This window comes from Elgaria multicarinata, chromosome 23 (assembly GCF_023053635.1).
Source record: "Elgaria multicarinata webbii isolate HBS135686 ecotype San Diego chromosome 23, rElgMul1.1.pri, whole genome shotgun sequence".
Taxonomy (NCBI): domain Eukaryota; kingdom Metazoa; phylum Chordata; class Lepidosauria; order Squamata; family Anguidae; genus Elgaria; species Elgaria multicarinata.
The window spans coordinates 8,501,308-8,528,222 of NC_086193.1; the positions used below are offsets into that span (position 1 = coordinate 8,501,308).

General features: G+C 44.6%; 1 protein-coding gene across 1 annotated transcript; it reads left to right on the plus strand.

Annotated features, from left to right (window-relative positions):
• The first annotated feature begins 1,924 nt into the window (after positions 1–1,924).
• On the plus strand, positions 1,925–26,915 carry GNA11 (G protein subunit alpha 11). The gene is made up of 7 exons (XM_063147018.1): positions 1,925–2,100; positions 15,568–15,752; positions 16,286–16,440; positions 18,532–18,660; positions 20,021–20,150; positions 24,373–24,526; positions 25,942–26,915. Exons 1-7 carry the CDS (start codon positions 1,965–1,967, stop codon positions 26,130–26,132), a joined length of 1,080 nt encoding a protein of 359 aa, XP_063003088.1. The 5' UTR covers positions 1,925–1,964; the 3' UTR covers positions 26,133–26,915.

Genomic DNA, 26,915 nt, shown 5'->3' on the forward strand with positions numbered 1-26,915 from the left:
CTGACGAATTCTAGTTCCCGGATACCCCAATGGGAAGCCCACAAATGGGACATGAGTGCAGCAGCACCCTCCCACCTACATTCACCAGCAACTGGTGTATTTAGGCAGATGGCCACTGATACTGGAGGTAATATATAACCATCACGATTAGTAGCCATTGATAGCCTTCTCCATGAATTTGTCTAACCCTCTTTTTAAAGCTGTCAAAGTTGTGGTAGCAAAGTCCAAAGTTTAACTCTGTGCTTTCCTTTTGCCTATCTTGAATCTCCCACCATGCATTTACACGGATGACCCCACTGAGTTCTAGTATTATGAGAGTGGGAGGAAAACTTCTCACAACCCGCTTTCTCCACACCAGGCATTATTTTACATATCCCTGTCATGTCTCTCCTTACTCGCCTTTTTATTATTTATTACATTTCTATACTGCCAAATAGTCAAACTCTTTTTCTCAGCTAAACGTCACCACGCTAGCTATATAATCCATATTCCAGGTAAGTTTCAAATGACCTCAGGCAAAATTAAGTTCCTTATACATGGTGCAATTTACATGATTTATCCTTTTTAACCTTCTTTTTATGTAGTTTTATCGTCTGCGTGAGATGATCACTGCTTTAAATTTCAGGGTGGAAGCTCTTTTAGAGTTAAAGAAAGTGGGAGTGGTAAAAATGCTGTATAGCAAAGGAGGACCGGGCTCCTGTGTCTTTAATATTTGCATAGAAAAGGGAATTTCAGGAGGTGTGTTTTGTATGCATGCAGCACCTGGTGAAATTCCCTCTTCGTGACAACAGTTAAAGTTGCCAGAGCCCTGCCCTCTTTTGTATCTGGTCAAGAGGGCAGGGCTCCTGCAGATTTCACTTTTGTGATGAAGAGGGAATTTCACCCAACCTGCTGAAATTCCCTTTTTCTATGCAAATATTAAAGACACAGGAGTCCTGTCCTTCTTTCCTAGATAAACAAACATACAGAAGCACACACTGATGTGGATTTCTCAGTGGTAGGAAAAAAGCACTCTGCACATGCTCAGAATAACCATTTCTCACAAGGACTTCACATCTCCCAGACCTCAGCCAAACCAATAGGAGGAGACTCCTGGGCTCAATAATTCATCCCCTTTGCCTTCCTCAAACATACATGACAAGAGAGAGGGTGCATGCGTGTGTACCTCAGCCTTGGGCCTCTCTAGCCTTCCCCTTCTCTCTTCCCCACTCTAAGTCCTCCACCATCCCACAATACCCAGCGACCACGCCCGTCCCACGCATGCGCACTCCGTGGGTGAGTTCGGAGGACACGCTAATCAACGGTTGTTTCCCATTCTGTTCCTATAACCCCGCCCCCGTTGATTAGCGTGTCACCCCCCCATCTCTAATTCACCAGCTAACAACCAAATTTGCTTTTAAAAAAAACAGAAAAGAGGCGTAGCCCAAATTAAAATAATAATTAACCCCCCAACATACGCCAGCAAACGCCTCTCCGCTTCCTTAAGCTCCTCCTCCTCCTCCCCTCATTGGTCAGGGTGCGGCCGCCGGGCCAATCCTCCCCCTCCGCCGCGCGCGCGCCGGGGCCCGCCTCTCGCCTGAGGGGGCTCGCTTGACGATTGGCCCGGGCGCGTCGCGGGGCAGCGCCCAATCCGGCATTCCCAAGGGCCGCCGCTCAGCCTTGCTATTGGGCGCGGCCGCCGCTCGTCCCCGCTGTTGCTAGCAGGGGGGTTCGGTTGAGCCTGTGTGTTATGAGGAGGAGGGCGGCTGTGAAGTTAGGTTGGCGTCGCTGGGCTGTGTCGGCGGCTGTTGTGCGAGGGGGGAACAGGCAGGCCAGGAAGGAGGAGGCGGAGGAGGCCGACGGGGCCGCCGCCGCTTGAGTAGGGCCGAGCCGACGGGGCCGCCGCCGCCGCCGCCGCCTTCTTCCCCTCCCCTCCCTCCCTCCCTCCGCCCCCCGCCGCTGGTGCCGGTGGCTCGGTGGCAGCCATGACGCTGGAGTCCATGATGGCCTGTTGCCTCAGCGACGAGGTGAAGGAGTCGAAGCGCATCAACGCCGAGATCGAGAAGCAGCTGCGGAGGGACAAGCGCGACGCCCGCAGGGAACTCAAGCTCCTCTTGCTCGGTCAGTCCAGGCGGGCGAAGGCGGGCGAAGGCGGGCGGGCAGGCAGGCAGGCAGTCAGTCGCTCCCGGGGCGGAGGGAGGCCGTGTGGGGGGGGGACGGGACGCGGGCAGAGCGCTGTGCCCCCCACCGCCTCTTCCCCGGAGCCCCCAGGCCAGGCAGGGCGGCCCAGGAGGAGAAGGCGGAGGCGGGAGGCCCCGCGCGGTCCTTCCCGCCTCTCCCTCAGGTCTCTGGGTATTTATTTTAGACACTAGAACACAGTCTGCACTATTTTACGTTTTCTCTTCTATTTGCAAACACCACACGGACGCCTGCCCTTGCCTTCGCCGTGTCTTCCAGTGACAGGTTCCCCTGCTTACTCCAGTTACATTATTCCTTCGTCTTCTTGAGATATTCTTTCTCACACACACACACAGTGGTTTTGCCCTTATATTTACGTGGTCTCCCCGTTCTTCATTGACGTTATATATTTTTCGGCCTTCCTTTTATTTCTCGTTTATTTGCATTGTGTATATAAAGAACACACACAGAGAGAGATAGGACCCTGATTTTTATATATAACTAGATATCCCTGCTTTTTTCTCATTTTGTTACGTTACACATGCAACAAACGTTCCTCCTTTTTCTCATTTATTTACACTATGAATATGTCTGTATCTCTGTGTTTCTCTTATCCTCTTCCTCGAAGGAGCTTTAAGTGGTGTATGAAGCTCTTTCTCTGCCCGCTTTTATTTATTTATTTATTTAAAACATTTATATCCCACCCTATATCATTAAGATCTCAGAGCAGCGTTCAGATAAAAACATACAGTATAAAACAATAAATATGCACAGTTAAATCTTCACAACACCTGTGTGAGGTAGGTTGACTCTGAGAGAGGAGTCCGAAACTCCTCTCATGTCCCTCCACCAGGAACTTCCCGCAATATCTGCTCAAAGAGAAACCAAACACAAGCACCTCTTTCTCTTCCTTCTCCTGGATTTGACATCTCCCCCTCTGTGGCCTTCAGGCTATTAGGGGAGCTTTCTTTGGTGTCCCCCCACCCACTGCCACTCCTCCTCCTTCTCTGGATAGTTTATATCCCCACCCGAGATTTCTTCATAAACTCTTATTCGTAATGTTACTGTTGTTGGCAGTTGTAATTATTTTCTAGATATATTTTTTAAAAAACCTAGACAAACACCCTGCCATTAAAAAGAAAAATCCCTCCTTCCTGTTATCTTTCATCCCCATTGACAACCTCCCACCCCACCTTAATTATGTAAAACTTCATTCATTTCAATAGATGCCTCTAGCATCATGTGATGTTTTATTATTTTAATAGTACTTATTTATCATTTTTTAATTTATTTAAAATATTTCTTGGATGCTGTTCAGCGCAGAAGCCTTTCCAAGGCAGCTTACAGCAATAAAATTCATTAAAAAAAACCCAGTTAAAATAGTGATAAAAACATAAACAGTAAAATAGCACTGAAAACAATAAAAGCCAACAATAAAACTAGCAGCAACGCCAATAACAGCAACACCAGCAGTCATATCAACAGAAGGCCAAGGTAAAATAATAAGTTTTCAAGGCCTTCTTAAAAACCTGCAGTGGCAGACCTCTGATGGCAAAGGTGTAGGGCCACTGCAGAGAAGGCCCTCTTCATGTTGCAGAGAAGGCCCATCTCAGTCCCTATCGATTTATTATTTGGTTTGAAGACCTGTATGCTGCATTTCAGGGTAAAATCCTCCCAAGGCAACTAACATCAAAACCATAATACATAAAGCTAAACCCACTGACAATTGCACCCAACACATAATTTCCAACTGTTTCAATCACTCCTTCTCTGACAATACTAATTTATTTTTATACAGTTGTTTGTAGGGTTTATTCTGCTCCTAAAACAATTTCATTTAGCTTCCTAGGAATTTCCCATTCTATCTAGGTCGTGTAATTTCCACCCTTTTTTATCATTCCTCCTTTAACAATAATTTATTAGCATTTGTTTCATTAAAATGGTTTCTAGACTTGTATTCTGCTCATGACCAATGTGTATCAAAATATGTATCTTCACTCCCTGTAATAACAAACTTAGGTGGCTGAATGCCAACAGAACTGGAACCAAAACGGGGTCATTGAGAGGGAGGCATTGGCATGCTTGGGAGGAACCCTGTGGTTTGTAGAAGTAAAAAAAAAAAAAAGCGGGGGGGGGGTTAAACATGGCAGGCTAAATATGATTTGTTTCCTCAGGAGCTCCAGAATGTTGGATAAGAAAAATTAAGGGTGTAAATTGGCCTGCTTTGAGACGCTTACCCCTTATAGTATCCTAGAAGAGAGCTTGGCTGGTTCACTGATACTCCAAACTGGAGCTCTTACACTAGACAATGAGGATAAGCTGCAACATTTTGTTGCAGGTCCCACTTGGTAGTCCATAACATCTTCCTGGAATTTGTATTCTACTTCCTAACCAATAAGGTGGTTGTTCCTGACAGGTGCTTACCCTGCATATGGACAGCCTTCCTCTCCAATCATGTTAATTTCTAGCCCTCTTGAAGCACTGCTGTTCTTCCTCTTACCAGAGGAGGAATAGTAATAAAGACTGGGAAAGAGGTGCTGAGGAGTTGATAGTTCGGGTGTATGCTTCATAACGGTAGAGGGTGGCAGTTGTCAAGAGGCAGAACCATATTGTTTAGGAGACCCAATAGAAGTCTTAGAAACAACTGTAGTAGTGTTTGTAGAAATGGCCCAAAGTGCTGGGAATTAGTTGATCATGGTGAGGTGTCCTTATGGTGAAGGTGGGGAGGACAGACATCAGGAAGAACAGACCCTATGAGAGCCTTATTGGCTAAGGACCAGACTATAAATCTCAATTACTTATATAAAGTAACTGGTCCAGGATTTATGTTCCATTCCCTGGATGATAAGACTCATAGGGGCTTTACTTCCTGACAGTTGACCCTTCATGTAATTGCTACATTCTATGAAAAAACGAAGCCTCTTTTCCCTACATTAGAAAGGTATTAGCCCCACCCCTGTTAAGGACACCACCCTCTTTTACCATTTCATTCTTGGCCTTCTCTATTATTTTTCTAGGATTTGCATCGTGCTCACTAGCTTAAAAGAATCTCATAGTGGTTCTTCTTCCTGACAATATCCCTCCTTGCTAAAGACTCCCCCCTTCATAATTATCTCCATCTGTGTGTGTGGAATGTTTGCCTTCCTCCCTAAGGCATAGAATCTAAGGCATCAGTCCTCTTCCCCCCTTTTCCATTTCCAGCCTTTCTGACGACTTTCCTCTTCCTCTTGACATCTGCTCATCCTCTTTAGATGCATGGCTCCTTCATACCAAGGAACCTCAAGTTCCAATCCTCCATACGCTCTAAGGAACTAACTCCCTGCTCTTATCTGTGTGTGAATTCTTACCCTCTTACGCCGTTTTACGTGCTGTGCTTTTAAGAGCTCCACCTCTGCTGTTTGCACTCTTTCTGGGTTACCAGCCAAGTATTCATATGTACACCAGATGCACTTTTGTGGAGTATTTCTTATGCCTCCATCTTTCTTCCCTTCCTCTTACCTCCTACCCAAATGTAATCTAACAATATCTATCTGAAGCTGCAGCAACAGTTTTTAAAGAGTTAGCTTCAAACTTTAGGCATCAATCCTGAATACAGCTGAAGCTAGTTTTGAAAATGGTTGTACCCCAAATTTTGTCTCTTAAGTGTCATTGCAATATTTGGGGGTTAGTGCTTTTCTCCTATTGGAAAGTCCCAACTTCTTTGCTTCTGCATTTGGTCAATGAATATGATGCTAGGAAGCAATACAATGATTGAAATTAATTTATTTAAAATATTTATATCCCGCCCTATATCACTAAGATCTCAGGGCAGCGTACAGATAAAAACATACAGTATAAAACAATAAATATACACAGTTAAAAACAAATTAAACCATGATCCAAGTTAAAACAATATATAATTTAAAAGCAATAGATACAGTTAAAACAGTTAAAACAATGTGCCAGTGAGTTTAACCATCAAAGGCTTTGTTAAGAAGCCATGTTTTCACTTGGCGTCGAAATGAAATCAATGTTGGCGCCAATCGGGCCTCCAAGGGGAGGGCATGCCACAGTCCGGGGTGCCACCACAGAGAAAGCCCTCTCCTTTGTTCCATCATAACGTATATGTTGCATTGATGGGATGTGGAGAAGGGCTCCTCCAACAGATCTAAGGTCTTGGGCAGGCATATATAAGGAGAGGTGCTCTCTCAACTATCGAGGGCCCAAGCCGTTTAGGGCTTTAAACGTCATTACCAGCACCTTCAATTCCAACCGGAAGCGTATAGGCAGCCAGTGCAGTTCCTTTAAGACCGGTGTTATGTGGGCTCTATAAGATGTACCTGCAGCATTTTGCACTGGCTGCAACTTCCGCATCATCTCCAAGGGCAGCCCCACATAGAGGGTATTGCAGTAGTCTAATCGGGAAGTTACCAGTGCATGCACTACTGTGGCTAGGTTGTCCCTGTCCAGGAAAGGCCGTAGCTGGCGGATCAGCCGAAGCTGACCCCAAGTACTCCGTGCCACAGAGTCCACCTGGGCCTCCAGTGACAATGATGGATCTAGGAGTACTCCCAAGCCACGTACCTGCTCCTTCAGAGGGAGCACCACCTCATCCAGAACAGGTCACTTACCCAATTCCCAGACTCGGGAACCACCAATCCACAGAGCTTCCGTCTTATCAGGATTCAGCTTCAGTTTATTGGCCCTCATCCAGCCCATTACAGCCTCCAGGCACTGGTCCAGCACCTTCACAGCCCCAGCTGACTCCGACGACAAGGAGAAGTAGAGCTGAGTATCATCAGCATACCGATGGCATCCCACCCAAAAAACCCAATGACCTCACCCAATGGCTTCATATAGATATTGAACAGCTTGGGGGACAGAATAGAACCCTGTTGCACCCCACAGCTTAATTGCCATGGGGTGGAACAGGAATCCCCCAATACCATTCTCTGGGATCGGTCCCGCAAGTAGGAGCAGAACCACTGTAACATAGTGCCTCCTACTCCCATCTCGCAGAGCCGACCCAGTAAGATACCATGATCAATGGTATCAAAAGCCGCCGAGAGATCCAGGAAGATCAACAGGGTAGCATTCCCCCTGTCTTTCACCTGGAGTAAGTAGTCAGTCAGAGCCACCAAGGCTGTTTCAGTGCCGTGCCCTGGCCTGAAACCAGACTGAAATGGGTCCAGATAAATGTGACTTTCTTAGCTGTAGACTTCTGGGTTTGTTTTCTAGGTTCACAAAGTGGTGGTCTTTCTCTCTATTATACTCTCAGTCCATTTATTAACCTGAAACAATTCTTGGGAGTAAGGAGGTCTGTGCTAGTTTCACCCCTGATTTTGTGGCTGTTCTTCTGAGGGGCTGATGATAACAGGATGCAAAACACTGGCTTGGTTCACATGTCATAATTTAGTTGTTTTTTAAACTCTTGGTTGATATTATTGCAGTTGTGTGCACAAGCACGTTGCCCTATTTGCAAGAACCCAAGGGCTGTGATTCTGTGTGAACCAGGCGGCTGTTTAAGAAATCTGGTCAAATGAAATGTGGCCAATGTTTAATTTCTAAATCGAATTGCCTTGTGTCTAAAAAGCCTTGTTTCCTAATCCCATCTAATGTGTGAAGTAGATTGTAGTAACTCAGCAGTCAAAGAAAGGCACTCTCTGAACATCAGGGATGCACAACCTTTTTGCCTTGAGGGCCACATCTGCTGTCTGATGCAAGGCAAGGGGCTGTACATGGGCATGCACACACTCGCCCACCCCATACACATACTTGTATGGATACACAGACACACATCCCCACATATGTGCACACTTCCCTTCCACCAAGACATGGGCGCGTGTGCGCGCACACACACACACACACAATTTCCCCAGTCTTCCAGTCTCCACTGTTCTGTTTTCTAACTTTATACTTTTTATAAAGCTGCTCTAAGAGCCTCTCTCACAGGGTTCTATGGTTCCTGCCTGTAAAATCCCACTCTTGGAGCAACTTTTTTTGCAGTTGCAAAGAAGTGGAGGTGAGTTGCAATTTCTTGGTAGCATTTGGGGAACTGCTGTACATGGACACAATCTTGACTTTACCTTGTCTTCTAGAACTTGATCCTGGCCGTAACTAGTGTGAGAGTTACGCTATGGCACAAATTAAACGAAAAAAATATGTCTGTAGTTTAGCATTCCCAGAATGAGCAATCTTAATCAGAAACCTGCAGAACTGAGCATTGTGATGTAACGTTTGAATGTGCTGCAAAGAGACTTGTGATCCCCAAGGAAAGACGTCTTATAAATCGCCATGTGTTATTTCATTATCATACCAAACTAGGAAATTTTAGGGGTTCTGAAACTATTTTTGGCTGCTGCTACATTTAGAGTGTGTGGAGCTACTTATTGAGCTACCTAAATAAGGGTCATGGATTCAGGTCTGTCCCAGCCTGGCTTTCTGAGACTGATTTGAACCAAAGATTCTGTCCATCAGACCAGAAATTGATCTACAAAAAGTTTATGTTCTCTATATACAGCCTTAGGCGCATTGATTAGGGCTGGAAAATCTCAGGTATTTGCCAAGCTTACAAAAAAAGTGCCAATGTGTTTACATTAAAATATTTTGTGTTCTCTCAAATTATCGTGGGCACATTTGCTGCAGGGTTATTTTTCTTGTGATAAGAGATAACTTGTAGGTTGGGATTTCTTTGTGCTGTGTTTTCTTACAACTATGCTTCTTGGGGAGCGGAGCACCCATATATGATGCTGATCTTTTATAGCAGCAGCAATCCCCTTGCCAGCAAACTTGGACTTTGCCAGCACATTAACTCCTAGATGGTTTCTCCCCAGAATTCAGCCATTACCTAAGCCTGTGAGATGTTTCCAATAGCTAGTAGTCATCAGCAAACACAAACCATTTACCCAGCACCTTGTATAACTAGTCATTAAAGAAATATCTTTTGAAATTGGCTGTACAAACATCTAGATGGGGTGTGGCCAAATGTTTTGGACTGCAACTCCTATCAGTCCCAGCCAACATGGCTAATGGACAGATTATGGGGTTGTAGTCCAAAACATCTGGAGGGGTTCCAGATTGCTTATGTTGTCTAGATGTTGTTTCCTTTAATTGGTATGGCATAGGCTTCCCATTACAATATTTTATTTTATTTATTGGTCTGTCTCTTAGAATTTTTTAAAAAGCAGGACCAATTGCTGACTGTAAACTAGCAGCTTCTAGAATGCTCTTACTTAAATCATAGAATACTTGGAAGGGGCCTATAAGGCCATTGAGTCCAACCCACCCACCCCGCTCAATGTTATCTGTTGATGATTATCCTGAGTCAGACAGGATGCTTACTTTTGTGTAGCTTTTAAGGCTTGCTGGGTTCAGGTGGTGGCTTTTTATGACAAAGAGCTGAATTCCTCTCCCTCAGAGAGGAATACCAGAGAGCAGATTGTAAATAGCCCCTTCCTTGTCACTTGGGGTGGCTAAGAATCCTGTCCAGGCAGCTACGAAGGCTCCTAACAATTAAAATGCACATGCAGGAGCAGCCAGCTGGTTATTAAACATTTTTGCAGGTTAGTAATTTAGATGGACTGACTTAAAAGATTGTTGGAGGGAGTTTGAAACAAAATGATTTAGATAAGTCATTGTCCTAAGCACACTTAGGTTAACTATATAGTGCTGGCTTTTCTCCTTTATGATATGCTGTTGATTTATATGGACGTTCTTATGGAGGATTGATGCTATTAACCGGGAGGCGATTACAAACTGTGCATTCCGGGGACTACCCCATTTCAGTTGCTGCTAGTTCATGCTGATTAGTGGCTTTGGAAGACATTGCTGGGATAACTCAAATGACGACAGTAACTCTAAATCCTCATCTCTCTTTCCTGCTGCTGTTGCTAGTTGGGATGAACTGTGGAAGTGCCCTCATGTGGTTGAATTTGTTATTCTACACCTCATCCTGTTTCTGCTCTGGGTTGGGACATTCTTTGACCCCTAAGTAGTTATTGGGTTCTGTGGTGCTGCCCGCCCCCCTGCATTTACACTGGTGATTCCCAAATGGAGTTGGGCTGGAATGTATCTTGGGAAATGAAACCACTTGAGTGATGTGGCATGGAAAATGTTTGACAGGGGAAAAAATCCTCTGCCATGTTGCAGAAAATTTCACTTGTTAAGAAATGCATTATTATTTTGTGAAATTAGTAACATGAGGAATGGATACAAACAGTTAATTTTTGTAATTGGAATGGATATATAATCACAGCCTTGTAAATAAGTCTACCAAGGTTACTAGCTTCCACAGAGTCTAGTGGCATGGATATGCAAGCTACTTAACCTTTTAGCAGGCCAGTTAAAATGCCTTCTACCATGCAGATGATGGGTCCCTGCATGGAATTCCTGGTTACCTATGGCAACCAGGCGAGCTGTTATATACAAGGCTGCATTATCAGTAAATTTTTAAATTGAAAGGTGTTTTTTTTTTTAGATGACTAGCCCTAAGAAGCACAAATGTTTGCCGCCCTGAAATCTTAATGATATAGGGCAGGATACAAATGTTTTAATTAAATAACTATATGTCCACTGTTTCTTCAGGCATGTTAAAACTAGTCTCAACAATTCTCAGTTCCTTTACTTTTCCCCTTAAATGCTAAATAATGGATTTGTTTGGATATAACATTTAAAACTACACTTTAAAATATTATATATTGACTCCCTCCATCCCAGTCCAATATTTTCAGCTCAACTTCTTTTGGCTTTTGAGGTTTATTAACAAGGCATATTTCTGTTTTAGATTTGTTTACCTAATATAAGTCTACTAAACATGTGAAATCAGATAGTCTATTTAAGGCAGTGGAGAATGCTCAAAAGTCTTCTGGAAAACCTACATTACTGGTAACTCTATTGAATATGTCCTCTGATCTAAGCTTCAGGAGCAGGAATGCTCTGTGATGTCACTGTGCCAAGATATGAGCAATTACATCATTCCGAGGAAGTAGTGATGTACTGGGATTCCCTGCTCCAGTCTGCCAGGGAAACCCTGAAGCATCATTGTTGCTTTGTTAACATGATCATGTTCTTGAGCCTTGATTGGGCAATTGAGGGTGGGGTTGTCTGGGGGTGTCCTGAGTTTCTAATTGTTATGAGAAAATTGAACAACAAATTTATATAGTGTGTGCTTCGAGTTATTATCTTCCCCCTACCCAGCAAAAAGGGAGGTGAAATTCTTCTACCTTCATATAAAGCAGTGTTGTGTGCAGTTGGGCTTCCTTTAGAAGGGTGTATCTTGTGTACTGAATTGGTGAAGTCATATAAACACATCCCAAAGTTGTTGGCTCTGCTTTCTAGAGAGGAAATAGATTGGCAGCTATAACCTGGAATGGATGTTGTCCTTTCCAGGTTTCTTGCAGTCATTGCTAGGGCTTGAACTGTGGCATACAGGAATTATTGCTCTGTTGACCAGGGGAGGGTTATAAACCAGACTTCAAGTATTTATATCTGGTCTGAGCAATCCAGGAGCCTCACATTGCCTGCCAGTCACAGAGGCCAATGTTGAACACTGTGATTCCCTTCCGTGCCTAAAAGACTTAGAAGACTGGGGACCAACGAGACTGCATTACTCAAAGTTGTATTGTGGATTTGTTGGGTTTGCTCTGTCCTAATGTAGCATTTGAAATAGGTGATGGGAGAGAGACCAGTTCCAGGTGGCTTGCTGATTTTGCTACTGCCTTGGAGAAAGTTACGTTAAACCCGTGGGACAGATTGGGCTTGGAAGCTTAGAAATGTGGCGCTGGCACCTAGTCATTACCTCAGATTATTCTGTCTGTGCAAGGGTTGCTTTGCAGGTGATTTTAGGGGGTGGGGAAAGGATATTGTTCCCTAAAATGTTTATACTGGCTAATTGGATCTAGAATACTTTCCAGTCCCACTATAACTATAAATGGGTTGTTAGGTTTGATTGCTTCGTGTTTTTCGTTTCACTGATTAACTCAAGAGATGTTTCTACTCAAATGACAAAGTTGCTAAAGCATCTCTGTTAAACTTTTAGGTAAACTTATTACGATTGCTGTTTTTTTAACATGTAAGCTCTCTCAGGAGTTCTTGATGAGAGGTCGAGTAGAACTATTTTAATGAATACAGGTATTTGCTAAAGATGCAGCTGCTATAAAAAGGTTTCAAATAGGTGCTAATAAACAACAACTTTGTGGGTGAGTGTGAGTGCTGGCAGTCTGGGGGAAGGTTTGTTACTGAGGATCCACAAATTGTGGCTGTCCTTGGTAACCAGCCCAAATTTATGTATGTTGCCAAAACTGCCCTTGTTCTTTAGGAGGAGTCTTGTCTGTGATGACATATTGAACTCCGGAGACTCTCTCAAAAGCTCTCATGCCCAGCACAATTTGTGGCAAAGACACCCCAGATCTCTTCTTAGTGCCATCAGAATACATGATACCTTTGGCACAAGTTTAAAAACGAATGAGAGTTCCTATTTCCAAAGACTTCACAATCTAAACTTTATCAGGGGAAATGATGTGAGGGGCAAGGTTAATTGGGGGAGAATTTGAGCAAATGCAGTTACACATGCTTAGCCTTGGTATCAATGAGGGATGATGATGAAAGGTGAAAGCGAATGTGTGTGACATGGTGTGGCTGTCTAGGGCATTTGGGGGTGGAGAGTTCTGTGCACCAAGGGCAGTGAGGGAGGAAAGTGGGGAGATTCTGGTGATAAGGATGGAAGAGTGAAAGTCTTGAGCAGCAATTTAAGGGGAATGGTCAAAAAGATATAGGGCTGGACAAGGCATGCAGAACTTAAAAATAAATGCAGAGTGTCTGCTGGATGTGGAAGGAGATTCGTTAAGCCCCTCTGGAAACATGTTGAAGTGCAAAGTACAAGTTCCCAAAATGAGATGTGGGACATGGTGGGCTCATTGGGGGTTGTTTAACCCCTGATGAAATGTGGCATGTGCCTGAGGACATTTTGAATATGCAACCCCAAGTGGGTGTTGCTGTATTGTCTAAACTCGGCCACCAATGGTTATTTAAAATTTAAACAGCTGTGTCCCTCACATAAACCTCAGTTTGTTGTAGGGTTGTTTAATCCTCAGTGGTTGAGTTTGCATGGCATAGGAACTCCTGATGAGCCTGCCGTGTCATGCAAACTGGCCCACTGGTTGCATGCAGACATGGTGCTAAGGCATGTTTAATGTGTTATGCAAATGAGCCCACACTCCTCTCTTCTCGGAGTATGGCTGTAGGAATGGCATCAGAAGTGAAAGCTCTAACTGTCTCTTAGCTGTGCCATTTGCTGAGGGAAGAGCCTGCGGTTCCTTATCATAATGCTAAACTATGGTTTAGTATAGTCTTCGCTGACTTGCGCCATAGCTAGACCTAAGGTTTATCCCAGGATTGTCCTGGGGTCAAACCTGTTCATCTAAGTGCCACACAGGTCATCCAGCGCTCAGGCAGGACGAACCCGGGATGATCCTGGGATAAACCTTAGGTCTAGCTATGGCCTTGGTGTCCTCCAGATGTTTTGAACTTCAGTATCCATAATGTTCAGTGGTCAGGAATGCTGGAAGAAATTATGTCATTTGGGGACAGATTGAATCTGGGAGCTAAGTGAGGAAGCCAAAGCTTCATGCCTGGGGTGAAAGGCAGATACTAGTGGTACTGGATAGCAAGAAAATAACAGTCATTTGGATTGAAGGTGCTACAAGGAGAGGGAGTGGCAGCCAAGAGGTTTGGGAAAGCCACTTCAGATTGTCCTGATGGGCTGGCAAGGAAGAGGACTTCTGTGTGCCTAGGTGGCTCGTCTCCCAGGCACATGAAGGTGGATGAATGTAAGCTGCTTCTTTTTTTTTAGTAATTGCCTTCCAGGATGCCAATTTTCTCTGCCACCATAAAGGCTGACTCCTTTTTTCTTCTTGAAATTACCGCTGCAATTCCGGTATCTGAGCAGGAATCCTTTCAAAAGGTACCAGGGTATGGCTCCAAGTAATCTACCCCAAGACAGGGCTTGAATGGTTCCAGGCCTCTTCTCATCCAAACACCTTGGCCAACCTGATCTTGATACTAGGAAATTTCTCTTCTACTGTCCCCCCACCCCCTGCCATGCCTTTCTAAATAAATAATACTTTTGAGATGAGATTAAAATAGGGGACTTCCCAGTTAATATTCCTAGCTCTTGTTGTATGTGTTAACAAAGCACCCAATTCTGGTGTATAACTGTAATAGGAAACAACCATTTTTATTTTTTTTTATTTAAGACAGTCTTTCCTTCTAACAGCAAGTAACAGCTTTGGGCCAAACTACATATTACAATAAGCGCTTTTTAAAAGCGTGATTAAAATGGCCATTTCATTTTGAAGAAGCAGTGGTGGGGCCCTTTCCAGATCGGGGTGATGCCCCCTCACCAGTTTTGTAACAAAAAAAATCCCTGCAATTGCTATTTGAATTGAAGGTGTTGTTTATTGCAAAACAGTACCTTTTGGGATAAATAGCAGCCTGTGTGTGTGTGATTATTGTAAGGTAAGCTGTGTAGCAGTAGCAATCTAGAAAGGAAGCATTTTCATATCAGGTCTGTGACTGTATTTTCTTCAGACTTAAAGTGGCCATTTTAAGCATGATTTTAGCTGATCAAAAGGTAGAAGATAGTTAAGTGGTTTAACTAGTGGTCAACCTATTATTTGGGTGTTTGAGAAATTATGATCTCCCTGCCCCCAAGAACTAGGTATGGACCCAAGAGCCAAAGAAGCTTAAGAGTAAATCATGTCAGGCCCCAGAACCATGTTCAGTAGCAGTGTTTGATTCCAGAACGTATTGTCATTGGGCTGCTCAGCATGTGCAGAATGCCTTTCCGCCATCACAAACACACCCACCACCACCCCGCCCTTCAGCTCCCTGAGGTAACAGGCTTATTTAGGAATAAATGGCTCCCTCCATGCTCCCATCTTCAGGGAAGGAAATACAGAATAGCAGCTACTCTTTACAGCCTGGGGCATCACAGAGCAGCAGCAGCCCCCCTCCTCAAACAGTACTTTCATTGCTTGAAATGTATTGTGGAAGCAAAATGCTTATTGGTTTGAAACAGGAGTTTGCACAACCATCATTGTGACTACTGTTTGACCTTCTTATTTTACAATAATGGCATTTTCTAGGTGGCTCACAAAACACCAGATATTAAAATACAATAACAAAATTTATTGCAAAACCAAATTGCAGTGTAAGATTTCTTGTTGGTAGCACACACACACAAAATCAAACCCCAATTAATTGTCAAGAAATACTTTTGTAAGCCGCTGTGAGAGCCTTTTTTGGCTGAATGGCGGCATAAAAATCCTTAAATAAATAAATAAATAAATACAGCATCAGTTAAATTAAAACAAAACACATCACTATCTTGGTGTCTCATGTCTCCTTGCCCCCTGTTCCACATTTTCCTTTCAGGTACCGGAGAGAGCGGGAAGAGCACATTCATCAAACAGATGCGGATAATCCATGGCTCGGGCTACTCTGAAGAGGACAAAAAGGGTTTCACCAAACTGGTGTACCAGAACATCTTCACTGCCATGCAGTCAATGATCAGGGCCATGGAGACCTTAAAGATCCTGTACAAATATGAACAGAACAAGGTGAGGCCTGCTCAAACACCCCACTTCTCTGTCCCGTTGTCTCATTACTGACTGTTTGCAGTCGTATGTGCAACTCAGATTCTGCAACACAACACAACACGTAACTGCCCCAGAGTAACTGTCAGGAGCCAGCAACACATTTGTAGGAACCAGAAAATTTAAGTACCAAAGTGAGAGTATCTCCTTTACCCAAAGCCTGGTGGGCCACCAACATGGTATATATTATTGGGTTGTAGAACAATTGTGGAGGCCTGATGGTGAATCAATTTGTATTTTGGCAGTTGCTCGGCTGTGGCTAGTGCTTGTTTGCTGCTATTGTTAAGAATCACTCCCTATATTTATACATACTTTTGTTTGCTTAAATGCAGATGGAATCGGTAAGCGCAACGCCTGCATCTCTAGCTATCACTAGGAGCAGCAAAGGAAGGGGCCCGTAGGATGGGGGAAAGGCCACACTTGGTGGGTGAATAGGGAGACAGGTCTTAGGATAAGCTTTTCAAGCCTATTTCTTTCTCCCTCATCTCAAATTGTAGGCCAATGCATTGCTGATCCGGGAAGTGGATGTAGAAAAGGTCTCGTCCTTCGAGCAGCCCTATGTAAGTGCAATTAAAACATTGTGGAATGACCCAGGAATTCAGGAGTGTTATGACCGACGGCGAGAATACCAGCTCTCAGACTCTGCTAAATAGTAAGCAAAAGTAGTTTCTCTGTCCTGCTCTCACATGTTGGCACTCTTGTGGCATTATAATTGCTGGGCTCCCACTCCTGAAAACCTTGTGAGGAGGAGTGTGTGGAAGGAAGACTTCTGTGGAAAGAGTGTGGCTTGCAACATCACTCAGTGTTTCAACTATAGCTGTTGCGTTTTCCAAAGGCATTTTGGCACTGAAGGGGCGAGAGGTGGTCAGTGTTTTACTTGCTGCTGTATTGTTAGAAATTTGGGGATGTAATGTGCTCTTGAGTGATTTTACGCGCTTATCTTGTAGGTTCTTTTCCTTGCAGGCTCTTTAAGCCAAAAGCTGTGCTATAAGTTAATAAATACTTGCATTTAAATCTTGTCCTCCCTGAACTTTCAGAATGACCATGCTCCAAGATGAAATTTTAAATACTGGAAATGATCTGGAAGTAACACTGTCTGACTTTCTTCCTTGGGGGAGATAGCCTGATAATATGAATAAATATTTTGGTAGTAGATGTATTTTGGGTAGAGATGGGGAACCTGTGGCTGGCAATTCCCACCATCCCTGACCATTGGCCATGCTGGCTGAGGAAGATGGATGTTGAGGGTCCAACCTCTGAAGGGCCACAGGTGTTATGTGTTAGTTAGGCTCATGTGTTAGTTCAAGAGTGTGTAACTTTTGGGGTCTGAGGGCATATTTGGCAATTTGAGAAACTGTCCTGGGTACCACCTCAAAATGGCTGTCGTGGGAGGTGTCCTTTGTGACTAGTCACAAGTAACCGGCTGAAATGCTGAGTGCAAGGCAGAGGTGGGGTCTGAGCCCCAGCACACTAAATAAGTCCTTTGAACCCACAGTTTTTGGCGCCATCAGAAATCTATTTCACAGAAGCTAAGCAAACTCCCCCTCTCCCCAGCTTTTGCCAGCTAGCCAGTCAACTCATTCCTCCATTTCTTTCTCTCTCTCTTTGACTCTGACTCACTACCTCCCCATCTATCCTTTGTGCATGCATTCACATATGCATGCATGTTCTCGTTACTGCAAGCACATGAAAAAGCACATAGTCTCTTTTTCAGGATCCCTGTAAAAATTCCCACCCCTGGGGGGGGGGCGACGCTGGTGCTCATGGCCACAACTTTGCCTACCCTCGTGTTAGACTGAGAAAGGTGGTGAGGGGCTTCAAGAAAAGACTGCAGTAGTTGGGGGTTAGTAGGTGGGGGATATCACAACAATACTAGAAAAAACACAGAGCACCAGTCTCTCTGATCTCTCATGTTTGCTTCTGTGGGAGCCGTCTCCGAGAAAGGTCAGCCACTGACAGCCCAAGCGTCTCAGTCTAGTCCTCCAGTTTCCTATCTCTTTCCCTCCGAACAAGAAGAGCTAAATGATAAAGGGACTGAGGTGAGCTGCAGTGTTCTATGCTTTGCTGGACATACCCAGCCAAGGTTTAAGCAAATGAGGTGAGATGCCTAGGAAGACAGCTCTGCCAGCCTGCTGCCATTTACAGTGGGGAGGAAATGAGCCTTTTGGACAGGCTTGTATTTAAATGCTAGTCTGGCAGCCATAGGCAACCCAGAATTGCATGCAGGTGAGCGAGTGAGCTAGCAGAGGAGGGGCGGAGTGCCCAGCACAGACAACAGGCGGGCTACTTGAGGACTGCAGCTCCCTTGTCCACATCCAGCAAAGAAATGCAGCCCTCCTCTGCTAGCCCCAGCAGGCTAGTAAATTTCATTTATTTAATACATTTCTATACTGCCCAGTAGCCAGAGCTGTTGGAGCGGTTCAGAAAAATTAAAACCACGAGGTAAACTTTTTTTGCGGCTTAATACCTTTGAGGACTTAATAACAAGGCTGCTTTTGCCTGTGCCTGCTCATAAAGAAGTGACCCAGAGCTCTGCTTCAGTTTCCTAGGCTTTTGCGTTTTTGTCTTTTGTTTTGTTCCATGCTGCTGCATGGCCAGTTTGTTTAGCAGAGGTGGAAGACACTGTAAAGTAACTGAGGTTTCATATTCATAGTTCTATAATGATTCTTTGGGCAGGAGCACTTCCTGTGGCAAGCCAACTCAAGCCAACTTAATCTTCCCCCTCTGAACATGCTTTTTGCAGCTACCTTACTGACGTGGATCGTATCGCCACCCCAGGGTACCTCCCAACCCAGCAAGACGTCCTGCGGGTCAGAGTTCCGACAACTGGGATCATAGAATACCCCTTTGACCTAGAGAACATTATCTTCAGGTAACTTCCACAGCTTTAATTTATGTAGACGCTTGGTATTTACAGTCCAGTTTTCCCCAGGCTCAAAGGCAGCATATGCAACAGCGTAATTAAAGGCCATCCCTCTCGAGGCATTGAGTGGTCTTCTGGCAGGTGGGTCAAATGAATGCCACTTCCCACCATGTTTCCCCACACTTGATTGTTTTCTAAGTGAAGGAGGAAAAATGCAGAGTTATATTGTCAGCAGAATCCCCTTCTGGGCAGGGGTTACCTTCTCTGTGGTGTCTATAATCAGGCAGCAAATTGAAACATTGAACCCCTCAGTCATGGCACAATCCATGAGAAGCTCCTTTGCATAGACACTGCAAGGCCTGTCAGCAACCATGCCAAGCAGGAGACCCGTGCAGGATGGATTCCCCACCCGCCAAGTGTCCTGCTGGCTGCATGGTTTGAATGTTTTATCTGGTTGTAGCCTGAAAGCACGTTAAACCCAATGCAGCAAGACCCGTAGGCTCCCTCCAGTGTGGCCTTAGTTGCACGGGAACTGTTGCAGTGCCAGGACGTATCCTTCCTCTGCTGCATTGGTATTGTCTGAAGCCCCTTACGTGGAAGGGCCTACTTCTTGAGCTGCCACTCCCAGGATCTGTGCTAGTAGTTCTTCGTAATGCATCTCATTGTGCTTTTATATTGCATTTTATACTATGCTTTTATACTGTTTGTTTTAAATTTTGAATGGTTTTCCTTTTTGTAAACTGCCCAGAGAGCTTCGGCTATTGGGCAGTATAGAAATGCAATAAATAAATAAATAGGAAGTTCACCTGGATGCAGTCAGGCCATTGGTTCATCTAGCTCTGCATTGTCTACATCAGCCTCCCCAACCAGGTGCCCACCAGATGTGTTGGATTGCAACTCCCTGAATTCTTGTCAGCATGGGCACATCTGAATGGCACCAGGTTGGGGAAGAATGGTCTGCGTGGTGTTTCTCCAAGGTTTCAAGAAGGAGCTGTGGTGGTGGACATGGTTGTGTCTGTGTACATGGCACTTTACAAAGGACATGTGTCACCAGTCCCTACCTCAGAGGTCTAATAATCTAAAATAGAAACGGAAACAATAAAGGAAGGGGGAAACGGAGGGGAAGAAGAGGCTGTTACTTCAGTTACATGTAATTTGACATGGTTATAGTGAGGTACCAGGACTAGGGAGTTTTGAGGAAGGGCCTGAAGGGGATACTTCTTGTATCAGGGAAAATCCTATGTAGGCACCATGTCCCATGCTGGTCTCACAATTCCCTATGTAGTTCTGCTTTTGCAGATGTATTTTTGTGGACTGGAAATCTTGAACGAATGTTGAATAGTCAAGACATGCCTTTTTATCCCCTCAGAATGGTGGATGTTGGGGGTCAGAGGTCAGAACGAAGGAAATGGATACACTGCTTTGAAAATGTAACCTCCATCATGTTCTTAGTTGCACTTAGTGAATATGACCAAGTTCTGGTGGAATCTGATAACGAGGTAAGCACAATTGTAGGGGTGAATGGTGTGTGGCTGTTTGTAGTTCCAGTCATATAGCTTGGATTGGAAATGTTGGAACTAATTGTAAAAAGTGCTGGGAAGTGTGGGTTTTTTTATGAAGAAGAAATGGCTCTGGAAACCCTTCAGGGCCTTATTAAAGAGTAGCATGCTAGCAAATGCCTTCATCCCCCTTGAAATATTTGTCTTCCTTCCTCCATGTGTCTTAATCTGTGGAGTCTGGAAAAGCTTTCCTTGGCTAGAATTGGCCCAAGGTCTGCCTGTTTCCACCCACCTAAAGCAGCAGTAGCCAACTTCAGCCTGGACAGCTAGATTTTTCTGAACTGATCTGCATGATCCTTTTGTGCTGGTCCTAAACAGCCCGGGGTGTGTGTGTCTTCATCCCCACCCCCCAGCTAAAGAACAAGGCAGCTGCCCCTCACAGCATGAAAAGATGATGTTCCAGAGGGTCATCCTCACTTGGCAAGTGGTGCCTCCAGGCCAGAAACAGCGCATGAAGCGCTGTGCTACTTCTGACCTGGCAGCCACCTCTCAATTTTAAATGAAGTGTCAACCTCTCAATTTGTGCTGGGAGCAGCAGCGGCTCACTTCCAAGCTGTGCAGGGAGGGGAATGAGCCATAAAACATGGGCCAGAGGTGGCCACTGGGCCTCCAAGTTGACCATCTGTGCCCTACAGGAAGGACAGGTCAAGCTCTGTGCATATGCATAAATTTTGAAGCCATGAGGGATTTAGAGGATACAGACATTCTGTTTCCTCAACTTGAAGAAAGCTTCAGCAAACTGTCAGTTTTCTCTGAGTCTTGTGATCACATGAAAGCGCACGGAGTCACCCTTATGCACACATGTAAAACAGTTTTTGCAGTGAAGCACGATTTGAGTTTTGCTTTTCTTCCTATTTCCTATTTACTTTCTTTTTGGAGATACATTTATTGAAAAGAGAGGGATAAAAACAGGTGCAAAAAACAAAACCCTTGACAAAACTGGGAGTAGAGTAACACACACACGAAAGCTGTATCAGAAACAATACTGTTAGTACAGATAATCTTACAGAGCTTAATTTATCCCAGTTGCCTTTTACATTTTTGGGGCTTCCTTCCAAAGGTAAGTCCTTGGGAGTGGGGGAAAAACCCCAAAACCCTGACTGCTGACAGGATATAGGTGTCTTCAGGCCCCTCCTTTGATCAGAATGGCAAATTAGACATTGCAGTTTAAAGCATGCTACTATGGTGGAGCGACAGCTAGGCTATAAAGCCCCAATCTGTTAAGGAAGTCTTCATTTCAGTGTGTCATGAAGGGGCATCCTATTTCACAATTGTCTGTTCTTCTGCTGTGAGTAGCTCCTCTCCCCGATAACCCATAGACTTGACTCAGGGCTGTTGGAGACAGGATTAAATCTTTTGCACATGGGGGCAAAAGGAGTTTAGAGTAAGAGGACACCAGGTTTGAAGGAAATGGAATATGAGCTGTTCCAGATTTAACACACCTAAAATGTTGCCTTGAGTTTGGGGTGGGGGGATTTATTTTTATACATTTCTATCCTGGCTCTGAAACTAACCAAAGCACTTTACCAAAATTCAGCGGGGGTGGGGGGTGCGGTGCTAGAGGAGGGGAGACTTGTAAACAAATGACATTGTTTTTTTGATGTTCTACAAACAAAAACAAACAACCCCTTAAACCATCTATCTATATAAAACGCTTAGGTATGTTTCCATAAAGGCTTCAGCTGATACAGGTTGCTAAGCAACAGTAACAACGTGTAACGTCAGCTGATACAGGTTGCTAAGCCCCTCGCCCGACTCCTCCGGGCTTTCCAAGGTAATCCTAACCCACTTTCTGCCTCTTTGCTCCCCCCCCCCCCAAAGGGTGCAACGCCATGGTCCGGAGCATGAGCGAGGCACTGCCGGGGCCCTTGGTGGCCGGGTGGGAGGCTGCTCGCCTGCTACTCGCCCCGGCCTAATCTCATGCGAGCTGGTAGCCCAAGGCTGACAGGAACCCCGGGGAATGGGGGACACCTGCCCCGACCTCCCTGCCCCCCAGGTCTGCCAGACAGCGGTGTATCGGCGGCCTCCAAGCAGCCTGTGCCCCCGCAATGATATTTAATTAATAAACTTTAAGATATGCTACAACGGCGTATATTACGCCAGGTACAACTAGTAACTGTTTAAAAAGCTAAATTATACAGATGTGTCTTGTTCCCTTTCCTGAATGCAGAGAGAGTGGGGAACAGTTGTAACTCCAAAGGGCGACATTCTAGAATTTGGGAGCAACCCAAGAGAAAGCCTTTCTCCCATGCCTCCCATGGCCTCTGTAAGCATTAGAGATGTGAAGGCCTGGGGAAAAAACTGGAATTTTTTTGGGGGGGATATGGTTTTTCCTTTTTTGTTTTTTTCTGAAAAATTGAAAAAAATGAAGAAAAAATGGATTATGGAATGTTTTATTTTAGTATGATGAATAAAATGTTTAAGACAAGGTGTTCATATATTTACTCCTCCAAATGATTTCTAAAACTATGTACAGTATCAGATTATTACGGTGTCTGTGCTCTGAGGACAAGCAAGTCCTAGGTTGCAAAGTCTCAACTGCAGGAGCAAGATGCCTTTCTGCCTCTAGGGGGCAGCACTGCCATTGAAGCAGAGACTGAAATTGATAGTGCTTAGCTATAGCTCAGAAAATGAGTCTTATTATTATTATTATTATTATTTATATAGCGCCATCAATGTACATGGTGCTGTACAGAGTAAAACAATAAAATAGCAAAACCCTGCTGCATAGGCTTACATTCTAATAAAATCATAATAAAACAATAAGAAGGGGAAGAAAATGCACCAAACAGGCACAGGGTAGAGTAAAACTAACAGTATAAAAGTCAGAACAAAATCAAGTTTTAAAAGCTTTAGAAAAAAGAAAAGTTTTTAGCTGAGCTTTAACAGCTGCGATTGAACTTGTAGTTCTCAAATGTTCTGGAAGAGCATTCCAGGCGTAAGGGGCAGCAGAAGAAAATGGAGTCTGATTACATTTCATGCATATTCATTGAGTCTTGGTCCCCCCCCACTTTTTCTCAGTTCTTTTTATGTGCTTTATGTCTGCTTGACACTGTGGAGGACTAGAGGAGACATAAATAATTTTCTTTATTACTAATGTTGATTAGTAACAAAGAAACTGGTTTTTTTCAATGACTTCAAAATTTCCAGAATTTTTACATCTCTAGTAAGCATGGGCGTCTTTAAACGGGCCTCCCCTGATGATCTAAGTACTCAAATCCCTTTTTAAACAATGTCTCTTTTTGGTACCTTGCAAACTGCTTTAGGAATTTTGCTTCGGAAGTAGGGTCTAAATGGGAGAAATAAATGGAATACTTCATCTGTGAATGGGATGGGAGGAGGCTGCATAACTAACCACTTGCTTCTCTGGATTGAGAGCGACTGGCACTATTTTGGGGTGTGGTTGAAAACATGGTAGAAATGGAGAAAGCAAACAGCTGTGTACTCCTCTTCCCTGTTGACCATCTCTGAAGTATACAGAACGTACCAAAAAGCATCTTAAGCTCTTGTCTCCCCCTCCTCCTCCTGCTGTGGTGGTACCAGTGGATCTTACTAGAGTATAAATATCTAACACACAAACAAACCCCTTTTATGTATTTGCTCCTTACTGATTGGGCCTCATCTAGAGTATTGCGTCCACTTCTGGGCTCCACAATTCAAGAAGGACGCAGACAAGCCGGAGCGTGTTCAGAGGAGGGCATTCAGAGGATGATTAGGGGTCTGGAAACAAAGCCCTATGAAGAGAGACTGAAAGAACTGGGCCTGTTTAGCCTGGAGAAGAGAAGATTGAGGGGAGACATGACAGCACTCTTCAAATGCTTAAAAGGTTGTCACACAGAGGAGGGCCAGGATCTCTTCTGGATCCTCCCAGAGTGTAGGACACGGAATAACAGGCTCAAGTTAAAGGAAGCCAGATTCCGGCTGGACATCAGGAAAAACTTCCTGACTGTTAGAGCAGTGCGACGGTGGAATCAGTTACCTAGGGAGGTTGTGGGCTCTCCCACACTAGAGGCCTTCAAGAGGCAGCTGGACAAGCATCTGTCGGGGATGCTTTAGGGTGGATTCCTGCATTGAGGCCCCTTGTAGGCCCCTTCCAACTCTGCTATTCTATGATTCTATGATTGCAACCATGATACCTAGAAAACATTTTTCCCCCTGACAGAACCGAATGGAGGAGAGCAAAGCCCTTTTCCGGACTATAATCACCTATCCCTGGTTCCAGAACTCCTCCGTCATCCTGTTTCTCAACAAGAAAGATCTGTTGGAAGACAAGATAATGTATTCTCACCTTGTGGATTATTTTCCAGAGTTTGATGGTAAGAAACTGCTTTTAAAACATTCGAATGTTCTTTTCAGTCCCTTTAAAGTGCTCAGTGAGTGTCTCAGCCCAATAAGGATAACTTATTTTCCCATAGTCCCTTTGCGGTCGCCAGTTCTAAAAGCACTGTGGGGAAGGGCTGTAGCTTCTTGGAAGAGCACATGCTTTGCATGCAGAAGGTCCCAAGTTCAATCCTCGAGGTACCCATTTAGGGATGGGAAAGACACCTGCCTGAAATCCTGTAGAGCCACTGCCAGTCAGCGTAGACAGCAGTGAGGTAGGTGGAGCCAGCAGACTGACTCTGCGTAAGACAGCTTCCGACCAGTGTTCTGCCTTTCCTGAGGTGGAGGGGAAGGAGCAGCAGGGGACATGATTGGCACAGCCGGCGTGTTTCTGACACTTTTCCTCTGGGTGGGCCAGGCAGAAAGCCACTCGGTCTCCAAGGAGGCAGGCTGCAGAAGGCTGTAACTGACCCTTACAATTGGAGTAGCCCAGCCATTTTGTCAGAGGCTTGACGTGGTAGCTAGCCAGCAGAGCCATTTGTTCCTGGCTTCACTGCAAATGTCCATAGTCATACCACGAAGCTGTTTGGTGGGAGATTTAGAACATAAAACGGAGTGCTCCTTCATGCAGCACATTGTGAAATTCACTACCACAAGATGGGGGTGATGGCTACTACTCCAGATGGCTTGAAAAGGGATTTATTTATTTACCGTATTTCTTTGATTCTAAGACGCCATTGATTGTAAGACGCACACTAATTTCAGTACCACCAACAGAAAAAAAGCTTTGATTCTAAGAAATTATAAATGCACTCGCGATTCTAAGACACACCCAATTTTTAGAGATGTTTATATGGGGGGGAAGTGCATCTTAGAAGTGAAGAAATACGGTATTACATTTTTATACCACCCAATAGCCAAAGCTCTGGGTGGTTGATTAGACCAATTCATGGAGGATCAGGCTATCAGTGGCTACTAGTCCTGATATGTAGCTATATGCTACCTCTGATATCAAAGGTAGTGTGGATTTGTACACCAGTTGGTAGGGAGCATGAGCAGGGGGAGGCTATTACACTCATGTCCTGCTTGTGGGTTTCCCACAGACAACTTGGTTGACCACTGTGTAAACAGAATGCAGGACGAGATGAAACCTTAGTCTCATCAAGCATGGCTCTTCCTATGCTCTTATGTCTGCCTGCCTTCTCACCATCCTCCTAGCTGCTAGCATCTGGCTGCTGGCAGGATCCCCCGTCACTCAAGAGGGCAGTGGCTGAGTGGTGCCTGGTTCGAGCAGCCCAATTAAGCCTGCTCTTGCTCTTTTGCTTTCCCGTCAACAGCCAACCGCCCTACAATCGGTGGAAATTCCTCATTGTAACTGTGGTTCTCCCTCTCCCCCCAAATCTGTTTGCAGGCCCCCAGAGAGATGCACAGGCAGCCCGGGAGTTCATCCTCAAGATGTTTGTGGATCTAAACCCCGACAGCGACAAAATTATCTACTCTCACTTCACATGTGCCACAGATACGGAGAACATCCGGTTTGTCTTTGCTGCTGTCAAGGACACCATCCTGCAGCTCAACTTGAAGGAATATAACCTAGTCTGACCTTGATTTGCTTGTCCTCTTTTCCCCACCCTTCTTCCTCCCTTTCCCCAAATCTCCTGGGAGACCTTTTGTCGTGAAGAAAGTAAGACGAGAGAACCCCATGAATTCAAACAAACAAAAAATGTACAGGAAAAACAATCTTAATTTTTAATGATGTAATGATTGCAATTTGTCTGAGCTGTGGAGTGGCAAGGTTTTGTTTTTTGCTCACGGTTATCTTGGAGTCTCATGTCTGCCCCACAGAATAGCTGATTTTTAAAAAAAACAAATTTGCTTTTATTTCACAATTTAAAGCAGCAACAAGGGACACATTTCACTTTTTCTCTCTCTGGCACCTTGTTAATTTCCTGCTTTCTTGCCAGCAGTCAAGGCGGCTTCCTTTTGGACTTTGTGTTGCATTAGCCAATTAAGTTTTCCTTTCTGTTCCAGTGATAGATGAACACCAGACTTTCTAGCCAAGATACTGAGCTTGCTTGGCTACGGGAGTGTGGTACGCTACTAGCACCTTCACCTTGTGCCATATGATGCCTCTGGTGTAACTTGCTCACATTGTTAGCTTTCTCCTTGGTGCCCCTGCGCATCCTGCCCAGAAGGTCATGCGCCAAAAGGGTGTCCTCAGGAGACGTCTTGGGAGGAACAAGTGCTCTCTGCCAATAACGCCAAACAAGCCCGCCATTTGATCCTTCATTCCTTTGTACCATTTTAGTGTAGATTTCTTTCCTTTTCAATTATGAAAGTTATATTGAGACTGTGATTTTTTTTTAAATTAATGTTCTATACATA

Bases quoted from the DNA above. Each gene is read 5' to 3' on its own strand.
- GNA11 (XM_063147018.1), top strand. From the start codon at position 1,965: ATGACGCTGGAGTCCATGATGGCCTGTTGCCTCAGCGACGAGGTGAAG. The intron at 2,101-15,567 runs GTCAGTCCAGGC...TTTTCCTTTCAG, and splicing joins ACTCAAGCTCCTCTTGCTCG to GTACCGGAGAGAGCGGGAAG. The intron at 18,661-20,020 runs GTAACTTCCACA...TTATCCCCTCAG, and splicing joins CTAGAGAACATTATCTTCAG to AATGGTGGATGTTGGGGGTC.